The sequence below is a fragment of the Podarcis gaigeae genome (assembly GCF_964106915.1).
Source record: "Podarcis gaigeae genome assembly, chromosome: 10".
Classification (NCBI taxonomy): Eukaryota; Metazoa; Chordata; class Lepidosauria; order Squamata; family Lacertidae; genus Podarcis; species Podarcis gaigeae.
This window is the reverse complement of record NC_139686.1, coordinates 64,436,659-64,450,890: the sequence shown is the minus strand read 5'-3', so window position 1 is coordinate 64,450,890 and position 14,232 is coordinate 64,436,659. Positions and strand designations below refer to the sequence as shown.

Genomic DNA, 14,232 nt, shown 5'->3' with positions numbered 1-14,232 from the left:
AAACCAGTGATTGGTTTCTAGAAGAAAACCAAAGGTAAGAGTCCTACAAGGAGTAAAAGCATGATTGGTCAAATGTTCTGACCAGGAGGCAAAGAAGTAAATTGGACTTAGAGATTTAGAGAATGAGAGAACCCTAATGGGAGAGGACCTGAAATCCAGTGGCGACAACTGAGGGGAGCAAGAAGCCATGCTGTGAGGTGGTAGTGAAATTTCTATAGGCAACTTGGTTTTGCATTAGTCCCATTATATAAGAAACGGTAGAGGCATTTTATCGTTGTCATATTTGTTTAGAACATTTCTGAGCTGTTCCTTGCGAGATTCCTCATAAGAAATCAAAGTTCAGTGTGTGTGTGTATGTGTGTGTGTCTAGTCCTGCCCTTAGTCCCTCTGTGCTGAAATCTAAACAGAGCAGAATTAATTTTTGTTTGTCCAGCACTCCCTTTTGAGATTAACATTCCTGTAAGTAATTGTTTTGCAGTAATTGATTCAAATGCTACAGTGTTGGCAGTGGCCTCAAATCAAATTCCTATTCGCTTACCTGTGGCATCAAAACCTACATCCGAACCAGATTGTTTTGGTTGTTGATGGGATCAGCTGTAGATGAGTGAAGACTGACTTTTGCATATTGTTTCAAAAATAACTAGTAATAACTTTTCAAGTAAAGCAGGATTGTGGGGTGGGGATTTGAAAAAGTAAAGAAGCCAAGAGGATGGAGAATGAGTGTGACGATCACACAGGGTCCCCGGACATTTCACCGTCTATTGATCCCTGTGCCACCACTTCATTTCTTGCTGCCACCACCCAGGCCCTACCTGGTACAATACTGAGTCCAGTCAGGGTTACATTGGAACATCAACTTCTGTTTATTTATTGCAGTTTAACAAGCGTGTGGTTTCATAAATGGTATCGGTCAATTATAATCATGGGGTGCCTATCCAGACCTATAACTTCCGCTACCTGCTCTCACTCACTAAAACCACCTCTCAGATGTTTACTTGTCTTCCTAGCTCCTAACTGTTCCTGACTCAGCTTATTTCGCTACACTAACTCAACATATCCACAAACTCTATCCCAATTCACTCCCACTCCAACCAACCACCCAACGCCCAACGAACTCCTCCCTTCGCCCCTTCCATTGCTGGTTTTATAGTCCCTCTGACTCCACCCCCTGGGTTCTGATTGGGTAACCTGTTTAACTATTTCACCTCCAGCACTCTCATATGTTAACAGCACAATGAGCTGCAGAGCTTCACATGAGGTTTGAAATAAATCAGCTTTTCCTTTGATGCAGGCCCTCTAGTCCTTTAAGGCTGCAATCCTAAACATAGGTAAAGGTAAAGGGACCCCTGACCGTTAAGTCCAGTCACGAACGACTCTGGGGTTGTGGCGCTCATCTCGCTTTACTGGCCGAGGAAGCCAGTGTTTGTCCACAGACAGCTTCCGGGTCATGTGGCCAGCATGACTAAGCCACTTCTGGTGAACCAGAGCAGCTCACGGAAACGCCGTTTACCTTCCCACCTATTTATCTACCTATTTATCTACTTGCACTTTGACGTGCTTTCGAACTGCTAGGTTGGCAGGAGCAAGGACCGAACAACAGGAGCTCACCCATTGCAGGGATTCGAACCATCAACCTTCTGATCGGCAAGCCCTAGGCTCTGTGGTTTAGACCACAGCGCCACCCGCTTCCCTTACTTACTTAAAGGTAAAGGTAAAGGTACCCCTGCCCGTACGGGCCAGTCTTGACAGACTCTGGGGTTGTGCGCCCATCTCACTTAAGAGGCCATGGGCCAGCGCTGTCCGAAGACACTTCCGGGTCACGTGGCCAGCGTGACATCGCTGCTCTGGCGAGCCAGAGCTGCACACGGAAACGCCGTTTACCTTCCCGCTGGTAAGCGGTCCCTATTTATCTACTTGCACCCGGAGGTGCTTTCGAACTGCTAGGTTGGCAGGCGCTGGGACCGAGCAGCGGGAGCGCACCCCGCCGCAGGGATTCGAACCGCCGACCTTTCGATCGGCAAGTCCTAGGCGCTGAGGCTTTAACCCACAGCGCCACCTGCCCCCTTACTTACTTACTTACTAGCTAAAAAGTGTCACTGAACTCAGTGTAACTTACTTCTAAGTAAGCATAATGAGATTGTGTTGCACATGATTCTAATTATTCCCCATTTAAATGGTCTCTTTTCTTTATTTAATTCCCATAAAGAGAATAATAGGCTGATTCTTTTTTAGAAGTCGGTCATTTGAATGATTAGTTCAGAATTTATAGAGCTGCAATTGAGAAACTTTTTCTTTTTTAAAAAAATCTTTTTGTAATTAAGAAATAATAAACCTTAGTTGCACTACTTAGTTGTATATAGCAGACCAAATGTACTGCCAACAGCCAACAAAGCATAAAGGATACTAGAACAAAATTGCAACACTGTGTTTTGTTATTGGGCAGAAATGCCAGATGTACTAAGAATAAAGTTTTAAAAAATGAGAACACACAATAAAAATGCTAAAATGGACAAACAACACAAAATTTATTACTGTATAGTAAAATTGCAAGACTGCCATCGTGCTACAATTTCAATAGTTGCCAATAGGTGGCGATGGCAAATCCAGCATGACAACAGCCATACAACAGGCAGACAGGTGAGCATGCTGGCAGCAAGTGGCTGAGGTGAGCTGTATAGATGAGAGAAGAGGGAAGGGGCTTTGTGCAAAGAGAGGGGGAAGTGGTTGGCCAGGTGTGGGGCAAGGTAGATTGGCAAGGGGTTGGTAGGTGGGGTTGGCGAGAACAGCAAATGGGATGTCAGCCCCCAGTACATTACCAAAATAGCAGGGGGCCTGGTAGGAGTTTTTTTCCAATTGGCAAATTGGCACCGGCCTCTTGGTTTTTCCCGCCTACCTCGTAGCAATCATCACAACTTTCTTGGTATTTGGCGCTTAGGCATTGGAATGTGTTGTCGGTGTATGCAAGGGCAATGTGTGGCCATCACCCACCCCTTCACTTATGGGTATTCCGTTAAAGGAATCCGGCGGTCGTGGATCCTGTCCCATACCCTGTGGGGCGGGGGGCCATGGCATGACCCCCAGTGACATCAGGGGAGAGCTTATAGTTGTATTTGCATCATCAGGCTCCCCCTACTGGTGGTTAACCCCTCATCAGACTCACCCCTCTCCGAGTGGGTGGAGTCAAATTGTCAGTGGTCCAATGCCTAAGCCAATACCTTCTCACATGCTATAATCAATAAAATTGTGGCCTTTTCTTGCCCATTAACCTAATATACTGTGTCCACGTGTCTTCATTCCCACAAGCAGGGATCGGATCCTCAAATCACAATGTAAGATTCTATGGAGTATATATTTAACAGTTCAAACAGTGAATATAACTGAGAATATTAGTGTGAACTCCCTATATACAAATATTCTGTACAGGCATCATACAATAGAGAATACCCTGTAAAAGAGACACCTTAGAACCACCTACACATGTTCTAGCAACCCTGTGGAAATTGCTTCAATTAAATACTTTGATTTTAATAAAAATGTTCCTAGCAGGTTTCAGAAATAGCTATGAGATCCCCCGGTGGCTTCAAAATCACCAATTGGTATGCAGCTGGTTTTGAAAACAAATTCGTTCTTTTGAAAACCCTATTTTTGTATTGCGGAAATACATTACTGTTTGTGTAATACAAAGTGGGACTTCGTCAAAATTGCATTCTTCATTTCTTTGGGTTATTATAATCTGAAACAAAATGCAGTACAACGCAAGTTTAATTTGAAAGGTTTTAATCAAGAGAGAGAGAAGTGTTATTTAGCAAGCATTTAAGAAAATCTATAGATAAACAAGGATCTCGCTTTGCTTTTGACTTGCCCTCAGTATTTGAGAAATGCTTTATCATATGGGCATGTTTGTGTGCATCACAACTTGCATTAATATTTCTGCTTTTTGGCTCTGTTTTAAAAGGCGGGGAGGGGCATGATAACTTGTTTAGCAGGGATTAGTTATTCCATGACTTGCTATAGTAGCAAGTTTTTTTTAAAAAAAAATAACAACTATCCAATGAACATGTGTACCTTATTTTTTGAAAGTGCCAACATACCTTTAAACAAATGCTAGCACATGTCGTAAAATATTTATTTTTTGAGATTCGTTTTAACCATTAAAGAGAAATGAAAACCTGCAGGTTTGGCCTACAAAGCCGCCCCAAAATTGGTTCAAATACATACCTGATATAATACATGGGCCAAGGATGTGGAGCGCTTGTGTGTGTCTGTGTGTGTGTGTGCAGTTGCTGTTCAGTTTCCTATTGTGTGGTATGTGAAGGGTGTCTGAGTGAAAGATCCTAACTACCAAACCAAATCCATTGCTTGGAAATAAGTTTACTGAATTGCATCGGGTCTTTCTTCCATTCAGGATCATGGTGTAAATACTGCAGTTCAGCAAATAACCAATTTGCTGCTGAAAAATACATGGCTACTTTTAGGGAAAGCTGCTGTTGATGTTTTCGTGGGATATCTAGCTTCACTGCAGATAGTGGTGTAGCCATCATTCCTCTCTTTACATGGGTCCCTCAGAGGTTTTATTGTCTAATGTTTGGGATGTAAAGCTCAGCACCTGGGGAATTTGATATTTCCTGAGGGATGCTGTTGGCTTTTGAAGGTTTCTGGTGCTGACTGACTGCTGACAGAAGGGAATCCATCCGAGGAACAGGGAAGGAGGTAATTATTGGCACGTGCGTGCGCGCGCGCACACACACACACCATGCCTCCTAGAGCATCCTGCAGCTCCATCTCAAAGCAGTCCCTCAATTCTCCAAACCAGACTTAGAGTTGTGGGGGATCACCAAAATAATAATAATAATAATAATAATAATAATAATAATAATAATAGTTAAGTTGTGGGTGAACATATCAGACGACACAGCGATTCTTCAAACAGCTCTTGTTTATTCAGAGGCCAGAACAGAACTGAACTGAAGGGCTCAGTCAGCCTGCTTATATAGAGCTCCAGTACGTTACTGTAGCAACTTTCTAAAACTATCCAATCACTGAACGTCACTTTTGATCCTTCATTTGCATAAAAACTATCCAATCACTGAATGTCACTTTCAATCCTTTATTTGCATAACTATCTACAGTATCCCCCTGCTGGCCCAGGGTGAGAACTTCAGTACATAACAATAATAATAATAATAAATGCTAATTGAATGCTGTAATTGCTCAAGAAGACAGCTCTTACCCTGGTCAGAAAGAGGAAGGAGAGGGTCACAATAAATGGATCGTTTCAGCAGTTGTTAAACACGAAGCCACCAGTGTCATGTGAGAAGAATATAGTGGTAGCAGTTTATTTATTTCAGTGGGTTTGTAATCTTAACAAAATAAATACATACATACATACATACATACACACACACATACATACATACATACATACATACTTCAATTTATTTGCCTCTCCACAGTTCAAACACTGCTCAAGGTAGCTGACAGCATAAAAAGAATACATAACTACAACATAACAAAAGTGAACAGACAGTAAATTAATCATTAAAAAAGTACAAAACCATGCTGGACAATTTCCACATGAATCACAACAAAATCTAAAATAAAGATACAAAAAAGAAACAGCAACACCTGTCCCTCCTAAACAAAACCCCACTCTGCATAGAAGATATTACCCATCTGGTATGGGCACCATAAAATATTTAGACAATTCTTCAGGAATAAGTTCTTTGTTTTCTAAAAATGGGAAATGGGTGAACCTTCTGGTAACTCGAGGCAAAAACTATTGACGGCGATTCCTTTGCAGTATTAGTTTGCTGTACAAGCAGAGACAATACAAAAATACAGATTTTTATGCACCTGTTAGTGCAGATACTATTTTTTCCATATGAACAATGATCTTGCAATCCCAGCAGCTTAAGGTTTCTAAATCTAGCAACCCTTTGATTGTAAGCTACAGGATTTGTGTAGTGTTGCTGTAATGTTATACTGATTCAAAAGATCAAGTGAGAGAAGCCAAAATAGAAAGGCTGGGGAAGGGACAGGTACAAATGATGTTTTCTTGCTAAATGTATATACGTCAACCAGGAAAATATCACAATAACCAACCCAGTTTTTTGCCTTCAGCCTATCTGAGGTCATGTGGGTTGGAGTCTGACCACTAGTCCGAAAAGGAAAGGCTGTTTGCAAGAGTTCTGGGGTGTGTTTTCCTGGAAAAGGTGAGAGGATAAAAGCAGAACTCTCAAATAAACCTTGTGCCCTATGTGAGACTTAATACAAAGACCTTTTGTTTAACTGCTGGAGGCAGCTGTTCTTTTCATTTACCTCTCAAATTGGTAGGTTAAAAAACATATAAATTTCATGCTCTGCTTGAATGAAGTGAAAGTAATTCTGTTGTTCTCTGTTTTGCTTGCTAGTGTTTGCTGGTTAATATTTTCTTGACCGTCAATAGTAAACATTCTAAATATTGAGGAAACGTGATAATACCAAAGGAATTATTGCTTTACTGTTTAGAATTCGGGTTTGCATGACACAGCTGTAATCTACCGTTATGCTGAGGTAGATTCTATAAACTGAGGGGAATGCTTTTTTTAAAAAAGCAAGCCTTGCTTCATTAGTGTTCCAGTAATCAGTTCTTTTAATTTTCTAATATCTATATGGTTTTTTTGGTTCTACCTTGTGTATATGCATTTTAAAATGTTTCTTGTCTGCTTCCCTACAATCTTTTATCTGTTTTTAATAAAATAGGTTATATTTTGCCTTTATTTTACAGTAATTTCTATTGTTGTTTTTTTATTTATTAGCTTCCTCCTTTTAAAAAATCGATATCTAATTATATTGATCATAAACACCTGTTTAGTGATGGTATCACTAGAGGGCAGTATTGATTAAATTAGTCTACTGAATAATCAGAACATGACCTTGCATCTTAAACAGAAAACACCTGTTATAAATCATATTTATTCACTGTGCTGCACTATACTGTGCCCAAATGAGGCTGCATTTCAGAGTATTGTGTGTACAATATGTTAAGAGCTTCCATTCTTTTTTCTGGAAATGTTTATTGAACTTTCTTTACCCAGTTAAGGCCAAGACAAATATTTTATATTTTTGGAGGTGATGGCAGTGGATAGCCGGCGCTAGTCTAAAACGTCTGTTGATCAAGTTTGCGGTTAAGATATGTACTCATTTGTTCTTATTGACTTGCAGGTCTCCTGACAAATGCATCAACAGAGAAGCCTTGTAGGAGTTTTTAAGCTCTGCGTGGGCTACATTCCCTAGTCAAGTTTCACGGCTGTGGATCATCCATTATATGCCATCAACTCAACTGTCTGTTTCTCTGTATTTCATCAAAGACAGCATAATTCTACGTTATGAGCTAAAGTCTGTTCTACCATACTAAAGAGCACTGGACTAAGGAAGAGAGAGAAAGAAATGCTTGGGCATTAGCAATACGAAAACAAAACAAAACACCAGTTCACAGTTAACGTCTCATCTGCGTTTTCCGCCACTGCTGAACTTGATCTGTGGTCATGTTTCAACGGGACGAGTCAACTACACTGGAGAGTATTCATCCCAATCAGCCTTAGAGAAGACTGTTTTGTCTACGGGAGGACACTAAGGTGCAGAAGGCAATTTCTTCTTGTGCCCTAGACTGCCTAATTGCTTTTATTTTCTTATGTTTCAGTATATACAATAGACCAAAGAGCAAAATCTATTTTAAAGTGGACACGATGTTACTGTTAACAAGGTTATTTGGGTTCAGTAGTATGGGGAACACCTTGCACGGATTCAACTCGCCTAGTGCTGCAATATTGCCGTCCAGCCAAAGTCCTTGTGGAACACTGCAGAAAAGGCTGGAACTGCTCTTGGGGAAAGGTACATGGAAAAACACGAGGGAACAAGGAGGGGAAACGGCCGTTCTTCAACAAGAAAACAGAACTTTGATCAAAAACAACACAAACTGTCTACGCACCACCTTTACTCCTCTGTGCTTAGATTGACTTCTCGTACTAAAAATCATTTTGAGTTTAACCAGTTCAACATGCCTCTTCTATGGTTCCATTTTTTGATCGTTAAAAGTTGGATAATACAGTATTTGCAAAGAGCATGTTTGGTCATCTGTGGCCTATGTCTCATCTGATACACCATTTAGCACCAGAAAGCAAAATCCAAGGGGTGGGGTGGGGGGGAAGTAACACTTGTTTGAAAGAGATCATTAAATGTATTTTGAAAAGCCTAAAGTTATATATTTAACAGTTTTTATATGTTGTATATTTGTAGAAAATCCTATTTAACAATTAACGTGGTAACTCTGACAGTCATGACAAAAAAGAAAAAAATATGGATCAGAGTTGAGTTGTTGTTTTATTACTTCAGTTGTCTCTGAAGTGACTGGTGTAGTTTGCTTTCTTCCATTGGGACATTCTGGATGTAAAGCATGACCAGAGAGGACTCTGTAGAAAAAGCAAAGAATAATGTTGTTTATATTACATAAATGCATTCAACCATTGCACTGTTAGAAGGCTTTCTCTCTCTTTCTTCCCCCCCTTTCATTTTCTCCCTTTTTTCTTTGAGGGGGGTGGTCTTTTGTATACCAGTCAAAAACAGTGTAAAATATTTTAATCATTTTCTTCCCATACTGAGTTAAGTTCTTTTCTCTCTCTCTCTCTTCTCTCCCCCTCCTTTCCAATTTGGTATAAGGGTCAGCTTGCTCCTTGACAAGATATAGGTGGTCTGTTTGTTTTATCTCATACTTTAGGAAGTCCCCTTGTCCAATATTATATAGGGCAGTGAAGAGTGCTATTTAAGAAACAAGAGAAGGAAAGAAGATAGAGTCTAGACCAATAACCTCCAAACATGGTACCTTTTTGTCTACTACAAGTATTGCTCACAGTGATATGACGAGGTCAACAAATGAGCTTTCCTCCTTCCCCCCAAATATTTGCCGATATTAAACTTTCCCCCCAGTGTCCACTGTAGTATACTACCTAAATACTCCAATTAACTTTTAGTGTTATGCTAGTTCTATGCTACTAAAGAAAAAAAATATATAGGGATTGTTCAAGCAACCATAGATGAGAGGTATGAAAAAGAAGTTCGTTTATTTAAGACCTCTTCCAATTTTCAGGATTATTTTAATGCACAGGTTGAAGAAACCATGAATTGTAGGTGATAGTGTCTATGAATAAAACATGTACATGGACGGTCTTATTTCATCCTAAGGGTTTTGATCAGTGTCCAAGTAGCAATTAAAGCCCAGCCACTTGAAAAGCATTATGAACTGACTGCACTATAAATGACCAATGTCTGATTCAAAGTGTCATGCAATAAATGATCGCAGATACTTCACCTGTATTACAAGAAGAACTGGAGAGCCAGATTCCCCCACTCCGCTGATTTTCTCTTCTGTTATGGTTTCATTTTTATTTTTCAAGGGAGTGTAGCAGCCTTATTTAGTAAATACTGAACAAAAAAATAAAATGTTTCAACATTTTTGTTGCTTTACAGTATTCAGTTTTGTGTTGGTTCAGCTAAATTATGAAAAAAATAAAGAAAACCCTTTTATAAGTGAGACTTTTGTTCACTGCTTATGACATGAGACAACTTTCTCAGGAGGGAGGGAGGAGGTGGGTATGTGAGGTGAACAAATCATTATTTTATATGGAAAGTGGTAGTTGGGGCAGGACCATTTCTGGACCGTGCTGAAGTGGAGACTGCAACCATCTCCTTGAAATGGCTCTCAAGACAGAAGGATTTGGAAAACACAGGAAGATAACTAGTTTTCTGCTTTCTAAAGTGAACTACCAGCTGATTAGGTTCTAATCAAACTGACAATTATGTGCATGAAAGTTAACTTTGATTATAATGGTGATTAAAAATCGTTGGCTGCATAAGATCAAAAAAACTCACTGAAGTCTCTCCAGGAGGCATGGGGACCTTTCTGGACAATGTAGGATGGGGGATGCTGGAGAAGAGGAAAATTGCTATGCCTTACCTAATGACTAGGGATGTGGGTGACGCTGTGGTCTAAACCACTGAGCATTTTGGGCTTGCTGATCAGAAGGTTGGTGGTTCAAATCCCTGCGACGGGGTGAGCTCCCATTGCTCGGTTCCAGCTCCTGCCAACCTAGCAGTTCAAAGGCACGCCCCCCAAAAAGTGCAAGTAGATAAATAGGTACCAATCTGGTGGGAAGGTAAACGGTGTTTCCATGTGCTTTGTTTTCCGTCACGGTGTTCCATTGTGCCAGAAGTGGCTTAGTCATGCTGGTCACATGACCCAGAAAAACTGTCTGTGGACAAATGCCAGCTCCCTCGGCCTGTAAAGCGAGATGAGTGCCACAATCCCAGAGTCGTCTGTGACTGGGCTTAACAGTCAGGGGTCCTTTACCTTTTTTACCTAATGACTACAGTTTCAGGCATTCAAATGCATGGTTTTCTCATACTTACCTATGGGAAAAAATGTTTCCTGTACATCCCATGAAAGTGCCAGGATTTGAATGAAAAATATGACTGTATGAATCCAGGTGCGTACCATTCTTTGGCTTGTGGGAATGCCTTGGTACAGCCAGCTAGTCATTTCAGTGTGTAAACAGGATGGAGTAGCTTTACTTACTTACTTTACTTACCTTGTAGGCTCTGAAAATAAGTTTTTAGTTTACATGGACCCTACCCAGAAAAAATTAATTTACCCAGAAAAATTTAATTTACATGGACCCTACCCATCTTTCAACCCTACCTAGGTTGAAAGATGATGCCTTTTTAATGCATTTGGATCTTCACCATAGAAAGGTTAATTTAGGTTGCAAATCTATCCATACTTTACCTGAGAGTAAGCATTACCTGAAAGTAAATGTGCATATGATTGCGTTGTTAGTTAGCAATGCTTCTTTACTTTATCATATGAACTCAATATTACTTTTTTATGTAGTAAAGGTAAAGGACCCCTGACAGTTATGTCCAGTCGTCAACGACTCTGGGGTTGCGGCGCTCATCTCGCTTTACTGGGAGAGGGAGCCAACATTTGTCCACAGATAGTTTTTCCGGGTTATGTGACCAGCATGACTAAGCCACTTCTGGCAAAACCGGAGCGGTACCTATTTATCTACTTGCACTGTGATGTGCTTTTGAACTGCTAAGTTGGCAGGAGCAGGGACTGAGCAACGGGAGCTCACCCATTGCGGGGCTTCGAACCGCCAACCTTCCGATTGGCAAACCCTAGGCTCAGTGGTTTAGACAACAGTGCCACCCGCTGTGTATGTAGTACCTGTTGTAATTGGCTTAATTTTGTAATTGGCTTAATTTGTTCATTGAGCTGAATGGAGCTCTGCCTTAGTACAATCTGTTTCTCCTTGCTCTCACATTACACTGGTACCTCGGGTTACAGACGCTTCAAGTTACAGACTCTGCTGAGCCAGAATTATTATCTCGGGTTAAGAACTTTGCTTCAGGATGAGAACAGAAATTGTGCAGCGGCGGCACAGCGGCAGCAGGAGGCCCCATTAGCTAAAGTGGTGCTTCAGGTTAAGAACAGTTTCAGGTTAAGAACAGACCTCCGGAACTAATTAAGTACTTAACCCGAGGTACCACTGTACTTTATAATCTGGGTAATCCTGACTGAACCACAATTCTTCCATCCTTGCAAGACTGATGTTCTCTGACTCCAAAGAAAAGAAAATGCACAAAAAATGGGCTAGGAAGCAACCCAATGTGCTCTAATTAGAAATGAATTTCTGCCTAGTTTTCTATGACAGCAGCCTCAGGCAAGTTCCAGAGGCAGCTCCTTCCAAACTGTCTTTCCAAAATGTAGAATTTTGAATGCACAGCCAATATTTGCTTGGCTGTATGAACTGAAATGTGCACTTAGTGTTGTAATGGGAATGAAAGTATTTATTTCCTATTCTGTACGATGAAGCACATATTTTTGCTTCAGAAATGTGTCCCTTTAGATAGCCTTACCTTTTGAAAATGGTCAAAGACACACAGGCAGTTAAAAAACATATTACTAGTCATACTCCCTTTTCTTGGCTGGGAAATTGGTGTCTAATCTGCCATTATGCCTTTGAAATGATTGTGTTTTAAACAGCAAGCAATGGGAAATCATACGGCAGTTCAAACAAAAATGAATGTGAGTAAATGTAGCACTTAGTCAATGCAACTTTTAAGAACTAAAAAAACCCGACTTGCTGGATAAGATCAAGATCCATATAATATAGTATTGTCTTTCAATAGCAGCCAACAAGATGGCTTTGGAAGCTCTTAGTTTTTCTGAACAAGCTGGATTTTTAAAACCATTATTTTAAATATTAATTTACTACCACAGCTGTTTAATTCAATCCCACTAATGACATTCGTTATACTCACAGTGGTAAGTATTCTTTATATGGAGTCCAAAAGGAAACCATAGCTGAATATATGAATTCCGAAAGACATGTCATCTCAACTGATTTATTTCCCTGAACTTGAGAGAGGGAATGAGACAGGATTATATGTCTGATCGAATCCAGACATAATTTGTTCCTTCCCTCTTATGAGGCTCCCAACCATTTGGTGCAACATGAGGAGAGCTTATTAGAAGTATCTTTCACAGGTATGTATTAAACAGATACCTATCACAAATGGAATCGAATCATTATAACAGGCTCTTCTTGTTCATTAAACCCTGTTGCCCCTTCAGTATCCAGCCCCAATCTTCTCCCTCTGAGCTCTCCACAGTGACCCACCTCCAGTCTCTGAACCTTCCTCCCCTGGGGTTTCTCTTGGAGGTTCCTCCCACCATTCCCCTTCAGCCAGCCAGTCCCTGACATTGGTTGCATTTTTGTTAATAATACGTAACAGAACCTGGCATGTGGCATGGTCCTTTGCAGGTTTAGCAACAGAAGAATAAGTGGATGTGTTAAATCAGTGATGGCTGAATTTTATGTCACTTTTGCCAATGTACACAGAGAATTGAGATGTGGCAATGGATCCTCTTCTTTGCTGCTTCCCAACTGTCTAAACAATAGTACTCTATGGCAGGGGTTAAAAATGCTCTATCAGTCTGGATCTAGCCCACAGAGCATGGGTAGGCAAACTAAGTCCCAGGGGCTGGATCCGGCCCAATTGCCTTCTAAATCTGGCCTGCAGATGGTCCAGGAATGTTTTTACATGAGTAGAATGTGTCCTTTTATTTAAAATGATCTCCAGGTTATTTGTGGAGCCTGCCTGGTGTTTTGCCTAGTGTTTTCACATGAGTAGATTGTGTGCTTTTATTTAAAAGGCATCTCTGGGTTATTTGTCGGACATAGGAATTTGTTCACTTTTATTTTTATTTTCAAAATATAGTCTGGCCCTCCACAAGGTCTGAGGGACAGTGGCCCGGCCCCCTGCTGAAAAAGTTTTTCTGACCCCCGCCATAGAGTACTATTGTTTAGGCAATGAGACTCTGGCAACCATTGATGCCATGGTCTCCAACAAACTTGAATCAAAGCACCATGAAGACAGAATGAGTTTCCCTGTTGAGTATATACTTATTACAAACTTGGAGGTTTTGCTGTGAAAGTGTGAACTGGAATTAACCAGTTAAGGCAGGAGTCACAATTGCGGCGCCCACAAGTCCCCACATGCCCACAGAGGGTTTCCTGGCTCTTGCAGGGATCACTCCCCCACCCCCACCTGCTGAAATTAGGCTTGTAAGCAGCAATTTTTTTAGTAACAAATAGAGTCCATTGTGTTTTGAGCTTGACTGAAGAGTGTTTGACTGAAGAGTGTTTGGGTGTGTGACCCCCATGACAGTTTCTTCAGTCTGCAAATGTGCCCACAAGCCCAAAAAGGTTGGTGACCTCAAAACACATCCCACTGCAAAAGCTCCAAGGTAAGCGTAAGTGTTTATTCACTCATGAGACTCATTTAGTCCCTGTACCTGTGTTATGTAGACATTTTCAAATGTTAGATGGTGATATACATTCTTAACACTTATGGGTATATACTTTAAAAAATGATAGTGTACCTCTGAGAGCCTCTACACAATAGGTTTATATAAAATAAGCAAATTGATTCCCCAACACATATGGTAGAGGGATTTTTTTTTTAAAAAAAGAGCTGTAGTTTGGTTAATTGGATCAAACTGCAAATCCCATATTTCTTGTAAGCTAGTACAGCCTTGTGGAAACTGTGAAAACCTCCAGTAGCTAGACTTCCATGATAGCAAATGAATTCAACATACAAAATAGGCAGGTTCCCTGGAACACATGCAACATT

At 40.6% G+C, this 14,232-nt stretch overlaps 1 protein-coding gene across 9 annotated transcripts in view; it reads left to right on the top strand.

Moving 5' to 3' along the window:
• Positions 1 to 9,568, top strand: part of TAFA5 (TAFA chemokine like family member 5) — a 342,920-nt gene extending 333,352 nt beyond the window's left edge. For 8 of the 9 annotated variants that reach the window (XM_083701680.1, XM_083701675.1, XM_083701679.1 and 5 more), the window contains one exon: positions 7,204 to 9,568. Coding sequence is in view for 3 of the 9 variants with exons in the window: in XM_083701679.1 (XP_083557805.1) it covers positions 7,204 to 7,212 (9 nt within the window). In the remaining 6 variants the exon portion in view is untranslated. Of the gene's footprint in view, positions 1 to 4,651; positions 4,711 to 7,203 lie in introns of all 9 variants that reach the window. The other variant, XM_083701676.1, reaches the window with a different exon arrangement.
• The last annotated feature ends 4,664 nt before the right edge of the window (positions 9,569 to 14,232 follow it).